This window comes from Coturnix japonica, chromosome 15, assembly GCF_054131305.1.
Source record: "Coturnix japonica strain WE chromosome 15, WE-NBRP24, whole genome shotgun sequence".
NCBI classification, from domain to species: Eukaryota; Metazoa; Chordata; class Aves; order Galliformes; family Phasianidae; genus Coturnix; species Coturnix japonica.
In genome coordinates, this window is record NC_140677.1 from 13,714,725 (window position 1) to 13,736,232 (window position 21,508).

Below are 21,508 nucleotides of genomic sequence, written 5' to 3' on the forward strand. Positions count from 1 at the left end.
GGCAAACGAGCTTATTTTTGAAGTGATGGCAAAAGCTGTACATCAGTTTCTCAACCTCACACAAAATAGAAATTGACTTTATTTACAGTGTTTCATTTTGCTGAAATGACTAATATTTGATAAATGGTGAAACATAAGGATTTTTTTCCAGATTAAAAAACAATGAATTTAGAGACAAGAGTGTCAGCAAATCCACGTTAATATGAGAATTGGGTCTATAGATTCAGTTCTCCATAATCTGCACATGATTAATCCTTTGGGTCACTTGCAAATTACTTCACCTTATAGTGTTTTTGTAACCTCAAACTATCCTGTTACTTACTGGGAATTTTGTTTTGTTTTGTTTTTTTTTAATAGAAATTTATTAATTAAAATTTCTGTAGAAACTCATCTAATGTTTTCCAACTGGAAAACAGTATTTTGAGAACCTGTGCTTCTTTAATCCCTTTGATCCCAAGGGCTTTGATCTGCCACGCGATGACATGACTGAGATCAGACATTTACTTCCACAGTGTGCAAAAAAAATGTGGAATTATTGATTTGTATAATCCAGCAGAGCAGAAAAAGACCTGTGCTTTTTATAGCTCATAAACTGATACCATTCTCTTTCCTCACTGTGGTACCAAACAGCTGGAAATGCAAGGCCTGAAAGCTCCTTAAAGACACTGTTATTCTTCTCACATTCTTATCTTTGCTGTTACTAGTATAAGTCCTTCTCCCTTGCTGAATTACACCTAACTGAAATACTCTGGTTTTAAAACAATAGAGTATGATACCACTAGAAACCACTTTGTGCCTTCAGAATCATATCTCCATGATGAGAGAGACAGACTATCTCAATAGAATTCAGATGATACAAATCCCAGCAAAGATTTATTCCAAGAAGGCCTTAAATTGCATTTTCAAATTCACGGGAGTGGCTCAGCTTAGAGCCTTAAACGAACCACTGAAAGAAGCCTGAGGCTTAAGTCACTTCCATGCAGTGTAAACATTGACAAATCAGTACCAAAATAAAGAAAGCTGTATTGAGTACAATGAGATGCTTTCTAAAGCAACAAATGTTTTCAAAGAAGAAATCATAGGCCCCTTGAGAGGTGCAGCAAACTACTTAGCAGGGTGAGCAGATACATGGAAGAGAAACATGATGAAGTTAATAATGCACTGTCTATTGTCTCTGAATAATAATTAACACATTCAACTAAGCACATTTAGTTGATATTTTTTTCCCCCTTCACCAAGTGCTCTATCACCAGTTCAGCCGTGACATAATAGTCCCCCTACAATTTCCAAATCCATTAACCACTTCAATATTTTCTTACTTCTGTGCTAGCTTTAGATTCATAAATTGCAATGGAGTAATGCCATGAGATATCCTGTAGGAATTTCAACGTCAACATTTGTTTGAGCACAAACAACGAAAGCAAAGGAACAACAGAGCTAAGAAAGAGCACACAACAGCCTCACTAGATACCTCAGCCTTGTTCCAGGCTTTAAAGGTTTTATTAGCTCCAGCCCATTCAGAAATTCTATTTCAGAGCCAAAGGCCTTAAAATAAAGTCTCCCACAGGCACCAAGAAAAGTTTACACGTTTGGATAAGAATGTCTTGCCATAAGTAGACTGAACGTTTTTAATATCACTGTGTGACTTAAAGATTAATTAACATATAATCAGACTCAAACCGTATTAGGCGTCATAAATTACTATCTACATTTCGAAGGACTTGTTTTAATAAATATGTAGCTAATATAGTCCAGCACATTAAGACTGGTAGGAGAAAACAGATGTTTCAGTTGCTGAGTGTTTATGATGCAATGATCCTAAGAACATAGGAATGTTAAAACATATTTGAATAAGGCAAAGCAGCTTTTGAGCCAATTGTCCCACAACGCGCCATCCAGCTAAACTGTGGTCATTGAAAGAGAGAACCAAACTGTTACACAAAGTGTTTCAAAAGCAAAGCGGTAAATACAGGTGAACGGTAGGGATATTCACTTTAATTTTAAAAAGGTGAAGAACATTCCTGTCACACTGATAACAATCTTTATAAGACTTCCCAACAGGATTCTTAAATTCCCTTTTTCAGTCTTCAAGTAACATTTTTATAAAGTGAAATTCACTGGTATTGATCCAGAACTGGATATACTGCTCACAGAAATTAGAGCAAGCAGACAAGGCTCTGCAACAGCTTAACTCCTAAAGGAAGCCAGAAATCTTTGAAGCAAAGATAAGCCCTACTAGCAAGAAGATAAAGAACCAGAGGAGCACCCACATTAGCTCTGCATGTAGGGCATGATTCTGGGGTTTTATATATATGTATTACTCACGTATATAAAGTGATAATAGAAGCATCTTGGGGACAAATACAGACTTAGCTCATCCTGCTCCAGTCCTCATTTAAGCAACACTTGCTTTTTGGAAAGCGTCAAAGTGAGGGATCCTTCATAGCATTCACAAAGAGAAAGAGAAATTCAGAGTAAAGACAATCCTCTTCTGTTTTCCACACCATCTGACTAATTATCATAACTGATGTGAAACAAATCCATGTTTTTTTAACTATCTCAACAAAATTTTTCTTACTGAGTAGGGAGCAACTCATTTCTTACTTTTATTCTGCAGGAAGTTATTTTGACAAAGACGTGCTGATCACATAACATAATAGTAACAAACCTCCCTCATTTCTGACACTAATAGGCTGCTCATCTGTTGAAGCATGTCAATGACCAGCAATTAGCAGCCTTCTCATTTAGCTACTGTGATTACACCCATTCTTATATTAGGACGGCATTAATTGCAGCTTATACCATCTTGATTTGCGGCACGTGGTGATTAAATGTAGCAGCAGGGGGCGGCGGTGGCAACTTTTCTTACTTCCTTCACCACCAGAAAAGCAAAGCAAGACAATGGCTGAGGCAGTTCAGCTCCCTGACCCACCATGCGCTGCAGGTTTCCATTTCTTCTTCCCACTCAGTCTTAATTCATATGTTTTCTGTGTGTAGCTGTTGTGTTTTTTTTGGTTTTTTTTTTTTTAATTTCTAGCATATTTTTATTTGAACTTGTCTGTATGTTTTGTAACAGCCTGTCTTCTGGTAAGCTATTGGTTTATTTGAATGTATGCACAATGAAACAGGAGGGAGAAAGCAAAATTCATTGCTGTTTGTTTTTTTTTCCTCTTGAACAGGTTAACCTCACTGTGGAATTTATCCAGATTAGAAACTATCTTCCCTGTAAGCATAGCTGTAGAGTTGCAGTACATCTGATTCATTTAAACTGTCAAGACATGTAAGCCTATGAGGATGTACCTTCTTTGTGTCTTCAAATGCACGTAACCTGATGGGCAGAGGCAAAGCATGTCATTGCTGATGGGTTTTACTCCACTATAACTGCTCCAACCATCATCATGATACCGAAGACCTGAGATGACCATAAAACCTCATAGCACATTTTGGACTTGAGGTGAGCTGGCAGATGTTTCAAGTTATAGATAATTAGAAATCTCCCCAGAGAATATCTAATTTCAGAAAGAGAAGATCGAGTTGTTCTCAGCATGAAATAAACTCTACATAATTTTTACTCACATTGATGCCTGAATTGTGATATGCTTTGTGTTGGTCAGTGCTTCATCTTTCCTATTCCTGGAGCACATGAAGAGCCAATTGACTAGTTGTGATGTAGTCAAAGATAAATACTGTTTATCCCTTTCTAATTCTGGCACAATAGATGCTAATTTGACCTGTCTAGAAAAGGATCCTACTTCCTGGTTGTCTGCCGTGGAACACTGAACTGTTTACCCGCCTTGTTAATTATTAGACAGCCACATTTCCCTACTGTTTAGATAAATAAGGAAGGAAGACATAGCCAGAGGGATGGAGGTGGAGGGGGGGGTGGGTGTGAAGATCAGCTTAATGTAGAGACAAAGCTTTGGACAACTTCTGCTTTTCAGTATCAGATATATAAGCTGTTGGGTCATGAATCCCAAATGATTCCCAAAATAAATCCCAAAACCCAAATGATTACATAATACCAATAGCTAAGTTTCAGTTGTTTGCAAAGTGAATCTGTCCATTTGACTGCGCTATTAAATGATCTGTGATCTATTTGTAATAATGTAACTGAAATGCAATTAATTTATTATTGATGTAAGCTAGTACAGCAAGGATTTGCTTCTTTATTAGGCAAAAGGGTAACAAGTTGCCACAAAATTGAAATGTATAACACATGCAAACACATAACCAGCTATTGTCAATAGCCAGATATAATTTCAGGGCACTAGGCTGAAGTAGGCCTGTGGGTCAGATAAGCTGTTTTGGGGCATGACGTTTTGTCTCTGATAGTCTCTAACGTGTTAAGAAAACTGACTTTATTTTCTAATTTTTCATTTGAGCACTGAAAATGTTTAAAACTTCTGCTTTGCTTTGTAATTCCTTACATATTCCCATCTGAAACAAAAGTAGGTCTATCTGGTTCAAAAGATGCCTTTCTTGTCTTTTTAAGGGGAAAAACTTGGGGTCTTTTTGTTTGCTTTTTTATCCCTAACCTTAGTCTGAATGTGTACCAACCCAGTACCAGTGGAACAGAGTGCACTCTGTAGTAAGACTCAGGTCACTATATGCAAAATGCCAACGTTTTGCTATAGCAAATGCGATCAGTCATGAATTCCAGACTCTATTTTCACTTTTCAGGTACATTTATTTCACATCTCTGGATCAATTTAAAGCAAAATATGTAATTTAAGTATAACAATTCACAGAGCTCACAGGGCACAAAATAAATGCATGCATAAATCTGCTGAGGGGCAAATTGCCTGTGATTATAATGATGCAATTTTATAAAAAGAATTTAGGAAGTCAATAAAATATTTAGTTCCGTTACAGATGGTTATTGCACTGAAGGAATATTTTGAGCTCTGTTTAGTTGCTTTTAATTAAATTATGTCCTTTACAAGAAGATATAGGATTAAGAAAAGGGCACAGTTAAGAGACTGAGATATTGCTTAATATTTGAATTATGAAGCGTATGTTATTTTTGCAAATATAGTACTTGCACAAGCACATAGTTCTGCAGCATAACTAATCTCCTTAGTTCATTGTAAAATGAAACTCGGATATAAATTGGAAGGAAAAAAAAATGGTTATGGGGCTTCCAGTGTAATTTTTCTCAGTAGATTTGCATTACAATCCTTAAAACTAAGCAGATGCAAGATCAGATCTGAAAGGAAATTCCTTGAGGGTCAAATGTATTCAGAACTCAGTAAAACAAAGTACATAGTTTGACAAAGCTAAGGAAGCATTGGGTTGTTTATTTACTTATTTGAATTCTAAATTAAAAAAAACGTCCTTCATTATTTATACAGAAAAATCTTCTCTCTTGTCTGTTTTTTACCAAGTGTTTTTCAATTTGAAAGGGTCACTTCATTCCAATTTAGCCAAATGTTAGTGAATAATTTAGTACCTTTCTCTGCTGTCCTGTCCTACTAATTATTTAGAACCAAACAGTTCAAATATTCTCATAATAACAAATCTTTCTTTACTCAAATAACAGCTTTGAGTCTGAATATTACCAATTTAAACAGTCAGTTATGGGCAAAGATGATCACAGAACGGCTTGAGTTGAGAAGAACCACAATGATCATCCAGTTTCACCCCCCCCTGCTATGTGTAGGGTTGCCAACCAGCAGACCGGGCTGCTGAGAGCCACATCCAGCCTGGGCTTCAATGCCTCCAGGGATGGGGCATCCACAGCCTTCCTGGGCATCATCTTCATGAAATGAAAAATCATTCTTTCATTAACTTAAAATTAACTAAAAACCTAGGCCTTTATACAACGTACTACTGGGAACCTATCGGTAATTTCACAAAAGCTAAACTTCCTATCCTTGTAACTAATTTAGAACAGTGATGCATTTAAAAAAAAAAAAAAAAAAAGAAGAAGAAGAGTAGAAATCACAAATAGGAACTACAAGCTACAGAGTTTAAGATGGCATGGCATTTCTGGGGCTCTTAGCTGGGACTCTCCAAGGGTCTTAGGGTTTTACAAGTTTTAAGTGTAACACCATAGTGGTAAGATAAGTTAGTATTTGTCTGTTTCATCCTAGTTCATCCACTTTTTTTACAAGAGAGAAGCAAGAACAAGTGTTCCATGGAGTTCAAAACACAAAAGCATCTGGTCTCATAGAATTACTGTTGCTCATATCATAACTAACCTAAACATGTGTAATGCTAATAAACTCATAAGTTCCCATCCCTTTATCCTCTTGTTAATACACTTGTTATGTAAAGAGCTGGTCTGAGATAGTGAAAACTTCCTCAGAAGGAATCAAAGCCAATAAAAATAGCAAGTCGGGGGGAAAAAAGGATAAAGCAAATGTGTCACTGGGGTCCAAAGAGAGAACATTCAGAGAGAACTTAAAAAACAGCATCACCGAGATGCCAGCCAGTTAGGAGAAATAAAATGGAAGAATGATGGTGTGCAGGGTAATCACATAGGAATAAAAGTGAACAGATGAGATCTTGTAGAGATCAGATCTTCATAGAGCAACAGAAATCTGTTCAAGAGAATATCACTAAATGGCACTATGCTTGATTAAATAGAAGCAAAGGAAGAGAAACACTCTTCAGATTCCAGCTTTACCCAGCATGTGTTATAATGAAGGGTTTCAAGCTTCTTGCATTGGAAACAAAACAGACTTCAAGATGGACTTCCCAATTATCATATTGTATCATTTTTATGCTTCCCCCCCCCCCCCCATATCACATTTCATTTTATGGAGATTTTGACTGCTACTGAGCACTGGGAAGAATTTCTATACTGTGCTGGATGTTCCTTTTGCCTTTTGGAATTAGTGTGATAAGTTAGAACAGAACCACGCATACAAGCAGTTCAGAATTTTCATTCTTATGTGCACTAGGCTACATTTGTCAATGTCTGACTGTCATCAAGCATTATGCTGCCAATTTGTCTACTTCTGTTTCCATGAAGCTCCTCAAAGCCTCCTCTTATAAAGACTTACGTTAAACAATTTTGTCATCTGCAAATCCTGCTGACCTCATTTTTTTTCTTCTACCCTTCATTTCTGCCTTTCCAGATAATTAATGAATATATTAAGTACTAACTATAACACAGATCCTTGGGACATACTAATATTAACCTCCTGCTGAATTGAAAACTGACAGGCTAATGAATTAAATTCTCCACGTAAGAATGGTGCTGCGATAGGAAATCAGAATGAGTTCTGCTTCTAACCTGAGGAAGAGGGAGGGGGATAAAAAACATTAAAAACAACCTGCAAATTTGTTAGAAGTACTTTGGCAGAAATATGCTTGCAACCCCAAAACTTACTTGGGTATATCGTACAGCCAGAGATTCAGGAAGGACAGTCTGTATCTTAAGAGCTAATTTGAACAAGATGGTGCAGTTGATCTTCATACTTAAATCTGTATGGTAGATTTTAATACATACATAACATTGTATTCTGGTGTGTACTGCAGCACCTCCTGTATGTTCTACTATTGCTGCACTGCAGTAAGTTAAATCTTCTTTGGAAGAACTCATTACTGAAATAGCAGAAATTGTGTTATGTTTCTTCAAGGTCAGCAGGAGTCCCTGATTTTTTTTGGTACTTATGTGATCTTAGAATGGAAAGTAAATTCTAATTTTACATTTGAAATGCATGTTATATACTGCATGCATGGAAAAATACAGAGGTACCTTGCTGAGTAGGTAGGTACAGAAGCCTTCTAGAGGTGTGGCCTCACTTTGAACATTGTGTGCAGTTGTGGGTCAACAATATAAAAAGGATTTTAAGATACATCAATACATTGAGAGGAGGGCAACAAAGGCGATGAAAGGGCTGGAAGTCATGTCCTAGGTGTCTAGAGGCTGTCAGATTGGACAAAAGGAAAAATTTCTTCACCATAAGTGTGGTCAAACATTGCTTCCCAGAATAGATTTGTTCCCTATACATGTTAGTGTTTGAGAGGCATTTCGATAAGGTATTACCAGTGCTAGGATAAGCAAAGTCAAAAGACTTCTGCTCAAAAGACTTCTGCTGGAAGATAGAAGAGATGCTGGAGCATAATAAATTGTCCCATGTTGGTGTTTAAAGTGTAGAAAATAAGAAAACAATTCAGAACAGTGTTAACATTTAGAAAGATGTAGAACGATTGTACTTGATTGCCCATTTAACATTTCTGAGGTGTACATACCATAATATGAAACGAAGTAACCTTGAAAAGATCATAATTCATTTTCCTCATTGCCATTACCTAAGTCATTAAGCATATTCATAAGCCTATTTATACATTTGACTAATTGTTTTCAAGTAAGACTTCTGTGATTTCCTAAATTTCCCTGATGTATTTAAGGGGAAACAAAGGTTGGGATGTTTGTTTGTTTGTTACTCATCTATTTCTTGTGAATTCTCATCACTCATGCATTCATTCAGTTGTTCAGTGAATAGCTCATTAATGTGATTCCAAGCTCTGTATAAAGGCACACTGAAAAAAACCACTATTATGTAACACTTTGAAAAGAGCTATAAATAGGCTTCTTTAATAACCATAAATTTACATTAGAAAGGTAGATAAACTCTGATGTTTAAAAACGTTTATTTTTATCTGATGTTACTGTTCCATAATCTCAGTGTTATCAGACACATCCTGAATAATTGAGTAAGCTCTTGGTGCTGTATACTATCTGGGAAAGTCTTGCATATCAAATGGGTTTATACAATAGGAATAGAGATTTATAAAGAGCTACATTTCTCTTCTGAGACTCCATCATGCTTACCTGGTGCATATTTAGAACCTACCCATGGCATCCAGGGCAGACCAGATAAAGCAATGAATGACAGATTTGGCTGTGATTTAACTGATGTCTCTAAACAAAAGTGATCCCTTCCAAATAATTTGGAAGAAATCAACTTCGCAGCAACTTAACACTCTTTCCTTATTACCATTAACTGGCTGCCTTGATTTTAGTAATTTCCAGAATTTATACCTTCCTTTGGCCAAACATCTTCTCATGATGCAGCTTGGAAAGAAAACACTGGCAGACATAACCAAAGTGTTCAGTTTTATAGTTGCTATAAATCCATCATTAGTTTTGTGGAGAATAGTTTTAAGGCTGAGTGTGCTCATAAAATCTTCAATATGCGTATGAAGACACAAAAAGTCTAATACAGTAAATTGAACATGATAACTCTACTAGTAGAGAAAGCAATAAAGAAATAATTGAAAAATGAATGTTGCTTTATATTCTCTGTGTCTATGATATCTATTTTAAAGTAATGAAATGCAATGCACTCTCTTGCAGTTCAATCTCTGTAGCAGCAGATCAGAGACCTAACAGAGGCAGGACCTAAGCCACGCACCTCTAACAGCAGGACTGATGTGTGCTCAGTGAGAGTTCTGCCAGTCAGGCTTAGCAGCTGTGTAATGTTTGCACATTGGTAAGATCTTTCATATAGTTTTGAAATAATGGATGGTTATAACCAAACACTCAAATACAGTGATCTACAAACTAATAATTCCCAACACTCTTGTCATAACAAGGGATGCATGTTACAATCTATTTTTCTTCTCTTGACTGTTTAAGTACATTTTCACATATAGGATGACTTCACTTTCATGGCTGGTGCTTCTTTGATGGAGATATTTTACAGGGGTCTGCAGATAAGAGGATGGAACCAAACAGCAAACTAAGCAGGAAGAAAGCAAAGCATGAAAGCTATAGAAATAGTCAGCCAGGAAATACACATAAAGCACTGTACTTTGAGAGCATAGATGAGTAAAATAGACACAATGAGGGCAGCTCAAGTGTTATCAGATGTGGCCTGATAAGAAGGAAATTGACCATCTTCCCCAGCTCTTTTGCGGGATATAATTTTATTCTCCTTAAACAAAGAACACTAGGGAAAAAAAAGGTTCTGATATTTCCACACAAATGTACTACTAACAGACCTCTTTCTTTCTCCAACTCTATTAACCTGCCCTTCTCATTTCCTTCTCAGCTTGGTGTGCCTTCCTTGGATTCTCAACCACGGAATCCACATCCTTAAAAGAACAGTCTTTTCATTAACCACACAAGTACAATTACTTGGGTGCCTCTCTTCACACTTTAATTTATTTGAAAGGTCTATAAGGGCAATGGTGCAGATTTCTTTCTTTTTTTTTTTTTCCATTGATCTACTGTGTGAACTCTGATTTTTCCAGTTCCATCAAACTGTCCATGCAGTTGGACTGTACACAATGCATTTATCTGCTCATACAACGCAGAGCCCTATACTATTAACACATATAGATGCATCCGTATAGGATACAGTTGAAACTGCTCTATCAGTAATACTAAGCTTGAAGAAGTATACTTCAATAGAATCTTCTAGGACTCATGGTGTTAATTGGCTGGAATTTAACCTTTTGAGTTGTAATTGTTCATCTTGTTTGTTTTGTTTAGAACTACTTTTGAAGATTTAAAATTATTCAGACATTTTAAAATATGAAATGCCTGAAAGGCAGGAGCTCTGTGGCTACTTTTTGGTTGTTGTTATGTTTGTTTGTTAAGTAAGCTCTTTCTTCTGAAGCTGATGTTTCCTTTGGTCAGAATTTGGCAGATGTTCAGGCCTCAATCCAGGAACGCATATGGATACATGCCTAGTATCCACAGTAAGTTGGTTCAACCTTCCCAAACATAAGCCCTGCAAGCAGTTGTACTGCTAAAACAGGACTTGTATTGTATACCCTTGAGATCTGAGGCAGGGGAAGAGCAGAGGCAATTCTATGAGAAGACAAGTGAAAAAGCTGCATCAGCACCTGGTGTTTTGTTACTTAGTGTATTTTGATTGCCTCTCACATTTCTTTAAATCACTGTTCTACTCAGTCTCAGCTCTGAATAACCATTTATTGTTTGCCTTTATCCTTCTCACATCTAAGCAGCTCATTAAAGAACTTCCCATTATCGTTCAATAACTGCATTCTTTGCGACTGAAGAATTCCCATTTTTGCTCCTCATCAGGCTTACTTTTACACACATATCAATGTATAAACATCTCACTTTATAAATATATCTTTACTGTTCTTGTTGTCTAATATTACTCTGCCGTAATCACACTGCAACTGACTGTAAATGTAAGGTATTGATTTGATCATGGGATATTTCATCCCATCCTTCCCTAATATCCAAATCTTTTCTGAACTTCTCTCCAGAACACAACTATGAAAGAAGGTTACAAACTGTGTGACAGAGTACACAAAGAAGTGTCTGTTTTTGGGGAAGCAATTTAGCGTGTCGTGCCTTGATTTGCCAGAACTTTTAATACTGTAAATATTTCTGGGCCCAGTTCCCAATGACTTACATTGCAGCTGTTCAACCCTTCTCTAAAGTCATGGCATTTCATTATGTGCATTCAGAAAATGAGAATATACAAACAGAAGCAGCAGTCAGAAGTGAACTGTCCAGCACAACACAGTTCCTAGGACAGAACAAGGAATAGTCTGATAACTAACACACTGTAGCTGAATAAATACTGGAAAAAAAGTATACTCCCAAGTAAATAGAAAGTCCTGTGTACGTTTACTTGCTTAGAATAGATGAGAACCAGTGAACTTGACAATGTAAATTGTAAGTAGGCAACATGTCAGCTATATCCCTCTCTCATTTTTGCTTCCCATGTTGTCCTACCACACTTCTGAGCACTACAGGCAAAGGTCAAGCCAACATAAGGCCAGCTAATGAAATCCACCTACTTACTGTGCTCCTTGGAGGGGCTCCAAGCTGCTCAGACCACAATCACCACTGCATTCACCTGGCTTGCAGAGTTCACGTCCCACAGAGTTCCCTTTCTGGCTTCCTTAACCTCTTTCTGCACTTTGGTCTGCACACCACTTCTTTACCTATGATGAGCACAGGAAAATAAGTCTTACTTGAACCACACAGAAAGGATACAGGATGTATTTGAAAGATATAACAAACTGATGCTTTTGTTACAGAAACACTGTTTAGCAACACTGTAAGTAGCACAACCAGCACAGTGACAGTGTAATATATAATGATACATAATGTAAAAGTTGAAAGGCGACACACATCTCCTGCGGTGGTTTTGGACTGCGGGGAGGGGGGAAGGATTCAGGTTGCGTTTTTAACCGGTAAAGCCTATAGTAACCAACTTGCTACAAACCTCCATGCTTTGAGGAGAGCTGCCTGGGCGCCAAAGAGCTCGACGAGCCTCTTATCGAGCTCCACCAGGGCAGGGCAGGCCCGGCCCCTCTCCTCTCTTCACCCCTCCGCCCCCCCGGGTTGCCGTCCCGCCCTGCCCCGCCGCTGACGTCCCTCCTCCCGCAGCGCACTGCCGCCCTTTCCCTCCCCCAGCGGCGTCGCTCCCTGTGGCGGAGCATGGCTCCCCCCGCACCCCGGGCGTTGCTCCTCCTGCTCCTTCTCCACCGCCTCGCCGCCTCCTCCTCCTCCAAGCTCAACATCCCCAAAGTGCTGCTGCCTTTCACCCGCAGCACCCGCGTCAACTTCACGTTGGAAGCCAGCGAGGGCTGCTACCGATGGTGAGTGCAGGTGCCGCCGCTCTTTGTCCGCCGCTTCTCCCGGCTGCACCTGCGCCGTTCCCTCGTTCCCTCCCTCCTCCCAGGGGGGGAGCGCTCTCCCCGACCTCCCGGTGCCGCTGTAGGAGCCGCTGTGCTGTCAGGCCGCCCGGCCACGCGGCCTCACGTTGCTTCGGAGTAACCGCTACAGAAATGCCCCTTCCTCGCTGTGTAACGAGTGTCCGGGGTTTGGTTACCAAGGTGAACGAGGGACTGAACAGAGCAGTTCTGAAACACGTTGTTTTGGGTCTGTTTTCACTGTATCAGTTTATTCGTGTTACTACCCTTCCCATCATTGTGTAGTTCTGCAGTTTAGGTCTATGGCAACTCAGGTGTTGAAGGAGGCTCAGTTATTGAAGCATCCGAAGTTGGCTGGGAGCAAGTTAGATCCAGCTGCATGTGGTGATGTAATTTACTTACATGGGCTGCTTTTTCCTTTCTGTAGTCTCTGGAGGTAACTGAGTAACTGAGTCCCTTACAGGCTTATGCTGAGCTGGCTGCTGCCCTTCGTGCATGTGCCAGTCCCTGTCAGAAGTATGTGAGCATCTGTACATCACACTAAGGTCTAAGGAAGGGTAAGACTCTAGGGTGTGATCCATAGGCATTTCGGAGCACGTTACACTGTCAGTTTGCCATAAGTTTCATCAGTTTCCATCCTCTGTATGTCTTTAGAGATGAATTCTGGTTGAGAATTAAGGAACCCGTACCAGCTTCATACAGGATGCCATCGTTTTCTGTACTGGGGCTGTGAATGTGTATTTGCTCACTTCTGCTTTGCAGGGGCTGGCAGGATGTGGGTGGTAAAACTCAACATGTGCTTGCAAAACCGTCAGAAGGAAGCAGTAGCTGTGTGTGGGACTGAGCAGAAGCAGCAATGCTTGTCATGCTATGAGCGTGTTTGCTAGACTGCATCTGCATCTCTCTTTCTGCATCCTTGCCTTAATGGGCCTTGAGCTGTAGGGTGTTAGAAAGAGATACAGACTTTGCAGGGGCAAGTCTATGTTGACTTGCTGACAAGTTTCCTGCGCTTTCTTGAAAAGGCTGTTGGTAGTGGCTGCTAATGGAGAGAGGCCATTAACTGCAGAAATTTGGAAGTACCAAATGATAATGAGCTCATAAGTAATGACTATCTGTAAAATAAGTGTTAGGCTTCCATGTGCGAGAGCAGGAATTGCACGTTTGGGGCTGTTGGTGTGTCTGAGGAAGGCACTGAGGTTGCCTAATGCAGGTGATTGTAGGGTGGGAGGTAGCAAATTAATGTTGCCCTCATGTTATCAGCATCTGTCTCCCAAAGTTATCATTTGAGTATTTGAAGCACCACATTAGTCATGTCAAGCATCCAGGATCCATGCCCAATTTCTTGTCCATGACATTTGGTGACTTAATTTCTTCCAGTTTCCCTTTGGAGCTTATCTGTCCACGTTTACCTCTGAAAGCTGGTTTTCAAAATGAATAAAATGACCATTGTGATGCCTGAAAATTCCTTGGATGCTTTTTGATTTTTTTTTATTTTAAGCTGCTTGTGCTTTCAGGTCTTTGGGTTGCCTTTATGTTCTTTTCTTCTTTTTATGGTCAGTTTCCTTATGGAAAGGTTACAGCTATGCAAAGATGATAATGGCCTTGTAACGCTTGTTGCCAGCGTAATGATGGTGAGTTGATTTCTCTTGAAAGGTTTTGTATGGGCTACTGAAGCTGCTGGTGGCAGAATCAAAGCTGCTGCCCTGGTGGCAGAGTGTTGGTTGAGATGCAGTGGCTCGGTGCTGTTTGGGCTGTCATGGGTGGTACATTCTGAGAAACCGAAGCCTGTGTGCAAAGCTGCTGTTGCAATAGATGGCTGGCAAAGCTCGTTCTCTGACTCCTTATCTTGCATTTCTGTTATTGGTTTGTAAATTAGTCTTATCAGTCCATGAGATATATCTGATGGCTTGCAGCATTCTGTAATAACACAGCAGGGCTGCTGACCAAGTCTGTAACCTTGTTTTGCTGCTGACAATCTAAAGATATTCTGCTTTTCCGTCACTGCTGTTGTTTCCTGGATACCTGTGTTAGCAGGAGTCTACAAAAGCCTTGTCTTAGTTTCTAACTGAAAAATTCTAGTGCGAGACTCTGACTATCACTTCCCTTGCTATAAAAATACTCATTATGTAGAGATTGTTACTGCCTGCTATTCTTACTCCTTCCTTTGGTTTCCACCTGCACTGCATTTCACCCTAGTAGGGATACAGTCGAGTATTGGCAGAGCGCTCCCTCTCCTCTGGGGGGTGCCCACTCTTCAGTGGGTGCTTTCTCAGCTCCACTGGCAGCTCCTGTGGATGTAGAAGCAGCTCAGGATCAGCCTGAGGTTGGGTACAGAGGCAGGCTGTGCTGCTGTGGCTCTGCACCATTGATGATATGAGCAATAGAGATAATCTCCCACTGGATAGCTACAAATCCTTGAGATTTCAGGCAACTCTACCTAGTTCTCTCAGTTCTCTAGGAATATACTTTTGATCGGACAACTACAGTTGTCTGCGTGCTGTTCTGCCTCATGTTCATTTTATGCCAGCAGTGTCTAACACTACTGGCATTCAAAATGAACAGAAGGCACCTAATGTATTGGTCACTCCAGCCCTATGAAACTCTTTAAAACTTCTACTGTCTGCTTTCTCTGCTTGTGAATCTGCCTCCATACCTGAATATTCTGAGATAATCAATTCAGTTATGGTACCTTTCTGCAAAGGTGGATTTTTGCTCATTTAATCAGCTACATTTGGTCCAAAGAGCTGACAAAGCAACGTAATATGTGGAAGCAATACAAATTAGTAGTGTATTGTTGGATGTAGGGAAATAATGTTTGCTTTATCTTTAAACTAGCTGATAAGGAGATTAAATGTAATCCTTGAAGTATTCATATATGATATCACAAAACAGTAAATAAAAATACAGGAATGAAGCTGGATAGATCCATGGATGTCATCTTGCCACTCAGTTCTGTGTCCAAGGGAGAAAAGCTTATGAGTGAAATGGAAATGAGCTAGGGGGCTGGCTGTTGCATTGCAACTTCAGTCAGTTTCCCTGTAAGTAGGATTTTATTCATGAGGAAATAAATATTGGCACTTCTCTCAGCTTTTTTCCACCTCCTCCTCCTTTCTAGTACCCCCTCCTCCCTGCCTTGCTCTTTCTCTTAGAGGCTGATATGAAATTGAGAGCTAGTGCCAGACATGCTTCCCATTGCTTGCTTCTCAGGATCTAATTTTGACCCCTGACAAGCCTAGCTTTCAATATATATCACACTGACGTGCTGCTGAAGACCTGCTGTAAGTGGAAGATGATATAATTTGCACTCTTTGGTGTCATTTTAAAGTAGAAGTTACTTGTCTGTCTAGGACACAAGTGCGAGCCCTCTGTATCCTGCAGCAGAGTAATGCCATTATAATATATAGCCTATTTGATTTTGACTTATCCTTTCTGTGCTTGACCCTGACTCAGACAGGGTCTGAGAAAGTGGTTTGTTTTTTTTGCTTTTTGATGTTGACAAATGATATAGAGGGATCAACAAATATTTTGTAGTTTTGATGTATAAAAAAAAAAAGCCAAACAAACAAACCAGACATCATGCAGATTGCTTTGTGATGTAAATCTCGGTAGGCCCAGTGTCACCTACCCAGTTCAGGTAGCTGCATCAGATAAGCAGGCATCCTGTCAGTAATAAAATTAAAAATGTAGTGTCAGCCAAGAGTTATCCCATATCCAGCCATAAAAGCTTGGACTTTTCTTTAGAATTCTAGACTTTATCTAAGTTTACAGCCAAAATTTAATTCAAACTATTAGTTTATTTCTTCCTTTTTCTAATGTGAAAATTATTCTGTCATTCAGTTTAGTTCTATAATGCTACTATTAGTGCTAACTGTAGTTATGTACTACGTTACTTAATGATATGTTAAAAGAACAAATAGAAAATACATTGAAACCCCTGTTGTGTTGTAAACAATCAATTTCAGACTGTAAAAAAGCCAAATCTCCAATTAATCAAAAATTCTCATGGCAGAGAATATTAAACAGTGTGAAGAACTTAATAATAAAAGTCAATTCCGTAGGTACATGCTTATTTTAGACTGCCTGAATGCTCATTAAGTCAGATCTGCAAGCTCAGCTTATAAAGCCTTCTGAAGAAAAGGTTGCCTGGTTGTGAATACTAATCTTGTTAAGGAACTTGCTAAATGTTGGCAAGCTGTTTCTTGCTTGCTTAGGAAGCTACAGAGTATCAGGAAAATTGGTGATTTTGAAAGAAGTAACTTTATAGCAGATGTAAATGTGCTGGTAATATACAAACACTGTATTATTTTAGAGCCAGTGTTAAGCCAGTATAAAAACATGTTTATATTTGCGTGCATTGTTTAAGCATCTCAAATCTAACAAATAAAACATTTTGACAATTCAGTTTTGGTTGTTGTTTTAAAATCCTTTAAGGCTGGTCTTTCTGCAAGCAAAACTTTGTGGAGGCACACCGATATTATGAATTAATAATAGATTGAATTAATGAATCTTGCCCAAGATAAGCATATGATAATGCTTTATGGTGTCTAATGAACCTGTGTGCCTCCAATTAGCCATCTGATTACTTTATAGCTGTAGTTTAAATACTACTAATACAACTCTGTAATCTTGTAGGTCCTCTACCAGGCCAGAGGTCGCAAGCATAGAACCTGCAGATCAGGGTGAGCGCCAGTGTTCGCAGAAAGCTGTTGTGCAGGCACGGTCCTCCCAGCCCACACGTCTGACAAGTATCATCTTTGCTGAAGATACAAGTAAGTTCTAACTTTTGTTAAGTAATTAATTAAAAAATAATAATAAATGGAGGTGATAGTTGAAAACAGTTTGTCCTTTAGAAGGCTGGAAATTGCCTTTATGTCCGTCAGACAATGTACATGCTTAGTTTTTAGAATGATAGATATGCAAAAACAAATGGTTGAATTATTATCTTTCAGTCACTAAATCACAGTGACATAGAATTTTACGGTCTCTGGGTAGCAGCCATTAAGTTCTTTAGGTTGTGATCTGTGACTGGCAATTGTGCTGTACAAACACTTAATATATATTCAGAGAAAATGTCTGTTATTGTTAGTGTAGTTGGAGATGAAAAAAGTCTAATATTTTTTCTCAGTGAGGAAGGGAACTGTGAAGGAGGGAACTGCTTCTCTTGTTTAGCCAGAATCACCATTTGACCGAATGTTTCTTAGCCAAGGTCATGACCTAATTTAACTTCCTTCCATGCCAGCGTCTTGCACCATCAGCTTAAATTTGAAGTGTGTTTTGTCTTGTTACTGATGTTGTTTGGATGATGAGCACGTCCAGTGCTACTGATTTTGTGTGATTTCTCTTGAAGTGACTGGACAGGTTCTTCGTTGTGATGCTATAGTTGATATAATTCATGGCATACAAATCGTATCCACAACAAGAGAGCTCTATCTTGAAGACTCACCTCTAGAGCTAAAAATTCAAGCTTTAGATTCAGAAGGTAAGCAATCTATTATTGCTGAAACACTTAATTGTCTGATATATTGAATATTAAGAGCCATGCTGAGTAATCTAACAGGAGTGCTCTGGATATTAATATTCAGTAATCTATTGATTTTGTTTAGGTATAAAACCTATATACTCAGCTATCTGAATAGCGAAATCAAATGCTACTTGATTTCTAATGTCTTTTCCCTGCCTTTTTTCCTTACTTGCTCATGACAATTCAAGCCAGTGCTAGGAGCAGTTTTGAAAATCAGTATTTAAAGCCAGTAAAATAAAGATGTCAGCTGTTAGCAACTGTACCTTCAGGTCAGGAGTAAGAATATAATGTAAGAAGTTGCAGTACTTGTTCTGTTGAAATGTCATGTTAGGATTTAGCTATAGGCTGAGGATTACGAGGAAGCTAGTTTTACTTACTTTCTTCTTCTCTTTTTTCCTTTCAAATGTGATAATCTAACGAATTTTGTGTAGGAACATTTTGAGTCTAACCAAACATCTATCAGGATGTTCAGAGATGATGTTAAGGACCATTCACCAATCCCTTAATCATTACAGAAGGACTCGTTATTAGGAAGTGTGGTTTAGGCTCATAAACATCAGTGTATGTGGATTAAATATATATTTATTAAGAGCATGAAACTTCTGCTTTTCGTTCTGTCTGTTCCGTCAGAAAGAACCGTGCTACTGGTTTAAAAGAAAAAGAAGCTTTTTTCTACAGTCTGTTTTCAGACATGCATGAACACTCTTGCAAACTAAATGATATTTAGGACAGCTAGTGGGAAGGAAATGATAGGATATAAACAGCTCTAAAAGCTTGAGTTGTTCATTTAGGGTAGTTAATGAGCCCATCGTGCATCAGTTTATTTGTAAAACCAATGTTACCAGGCTATGTGTGGCAATATGAGGTAGTGAGAAGTAAATTTCTTTTTATATTATGTGTAATATCAGATCATTGGTTTGATATTTCTGTAACCACTCAAGCATGCTTGATGGACAGATTTCCCTTGGACACCATCTGAGTTAGAGTTTGAGCAGGAGCAGAAGTTTAGCAACCAGAATGAGCCTTTAATTTGAGTGACTGAAAGAAGCTGTTTGTTACAAGCTTTAGGACTAAACATCCCAGTCTAAGATTCAGAGATTGGAGAACACTCAAAGCTTTGAAAATCAGTTTCTTTTAATCAAAAATACTTGGTTTGCACCTGGGAGAACACAATTGAAAACAGCCTTTAAAATACAGTAAATTCATTTGTCCCAATGAACTGCAATTCACAGCAAGACCCACACCGAAATTATAAAATCCTTCAGATTTTATAATCTGAATAATCTCAATCCATACTTAACTGTAATCATGAAATATCCTTGCTTTCAGCCAGTTTATTCCAATTTGCTCCTTTCTAATATTACTATTTTTCAGTCTTTTAGTTGAGCTTTCTAGAAAAAAGGTGTTCAAAAAATTCAGCAATGTATGTAGAAAGTGTAGTACATCAGTGCTGTGATCTCATGTTCCCCAGAATGTGTCTCAGATTTATATTTTTAAATGAAAGGTGCTGGGTTTGTTTTAGTCAAGTTTGGTGCCGAGGGTATCTTAGGTGCAGCTGTCTCCACCTATCCTCCATTGTTCAGCTTCTGTGATAAACATAATGATCTTGAATTTGCACATCAGTAAAGCAGAATAGATTATAAATTCTGTAGTTACTGATAGTGTTCTTCTTGGGGATAAGAGAGAATCACTTTGGAAAGAAAAGTTTTGTTCCAGGAAGGCTCTATGGGTGTTGGTAGTTTTGTTTTAATCTAATTGTTTGCTTTGTAGGAAACACTTTCAGCACATTGGCAGGGTTAGTGTTTGACTGGACGATTGTAAAAGACACAGAGGCTGATGGCTTCTCAGATTCCCACAACGCACTGCGGTAAGTTGATTTATGTTGTTCTCAAATTAAAAAAGAAAAGGTAAATCTCCTGTACTGTAAGTTGCTATGTAAATATTTCTCCATTTCTAGTTTACCCTGTGGGCACCTAAGATAATGCTCAAATGTTGGTTGAGGTATGTGTATATGTGTTTTTGTTGTTTGTTTTAACTATCTACTCAACAGCCTGGGCACTTTCAGCTCTATTTAGTTTAACAACTGATAGTGCTAATGAGCAGTCCAGGTTTCTCTATTCTAGTAACTCAAGAACTAGTATTGTGCGAAAAACATCCAGAAAGGGGCTCTCTCAACTCAGGTTGCTTCACGTGTCAGCCAACACCCAGTTCTAATGCTGAAATAGCTTTCAAAGTAACTAACCTTTAAATGAGAAAGGACCAGGAGGCTGCTCGTATACTTGGTATGGCTCTTAAGGCCAGTGAAATAACTGAATTCTATCTGTCAAGGCAATGAGTAGAAAGCGCTCAACTGATAACGAAGTCATGGTGCTTGGTTCATTACCAGTACTGGCTCTGAAAATAGATTGATTGGAATTTAGAAGTGCTTTTCTTTTTTTCTCCCTTCCCAACTCATTAATGAGTTTAGTGTTTTCCAGTGTTCTTATGTAGTTGGGAATTGCTGGTCTGTCCATTTAAAGGAGGTAGAGTTTTTGCTCAGAAGTCAGAGAGCTCACCTGTGGCAGGAGCAGGAATAGAGGTTGAGCTGTATGATTTTCTTTGCTCCTATGTTTCTTGCCAGATCACTTCATGCCTTGTTTTGTTTTTGACTTTTTATTTATGCGTTCTGTCCTTTAATAGTGTTGGTTTTATTTTTCCAGTTTTCAGCTTAGAGTAATGGAACTAAAATGGCTCCAAACAGAAATGTCAGACTCCATTAAGATAACTTAAATTGGGGACTGCTCATTTTCTTGTTGTAGTCTGAGAGTTTTATCTTTACACTGACACCAACAGAATGGAAATAAAACAGTCAGCATGCTGGGATCCCGTTGTCTAATGATGTGCTCGTATTCATTGTCTTAAATACTATGGGGAACTTGGACTTTACTAAGAACACTTATGTGAAGTAAAAGCGCCTCTCATATGTTGTTGAATTTGACCAGGCTCTATATGCGTGAGACACAGATTTTTCTCACAGAGCAGTTTATAGAGTCCTTCAGCATTATTCAAATCTTCTCTAACGTACTTGTAAGATTAAATAAGTTCAAACTCAAGCAATAGAGAATTCAGTTACTTCACAAACAGGTTCCAACAAAATGTTTGTAGATTGTGAGGGACATAAGTTAACGTGGGAAGTTATATCTTCCTTTGACAAATCTGGCTTATTTACAAGATAATATATATACATTTACATAAAATGTGGAGAAATCAGCTAAGACTGGATTTTATTTTATTTTATTTATTTTATTTTATTTTATTTTATTTTATTTTATTTTATTTTATTTTATTTTATTTTATTTTATTTTATTTTATTTTATTTTATTTTCTTCTTAATTTATTAAATTAATC

The 21,508-nt window shown here is 38.4% G+C and overlaps 1 protein-coding gene across 4 annotated transcripts in view; it reads left to right on the top strand.

The window, feature by feature from the left end:
* Window positions 1-12,326: 12,326 nt before the first annotated feature.
* The window catches only part of NUP210 (nucleoporin 210), a 52,028-nt gene continuing 42,846 nt past the window's right edge, over window positions 12,327-21,508 (top strand). For all 4 annotated transcript variants that reach the window (XM_015874797.3, XM_085516538.1, XM_085516537.1 and 1 more), the window contains exons 1-4: window positions 12,327-12,546; window positions 17,233-17,369; window positions 17,948-18,079; window positions 19,892-19,988. In XM_015874797.3, the coding sequence (XP_015730283.2) occupies window positions 12,386-12,546; window positions 17,233-17,369; window positions 17,948-18,079; window positions 19,892-19,988 (527 nt within the window). In that variant the 5' untranslated portion in view covers window positions 12,327-12,385. The remainder of the gene's footprint in view (window positions 12,547-17,232; window positions 17,370-17,947; window positions 18,080-19,891; window positions 19,989-21,508) is intronic.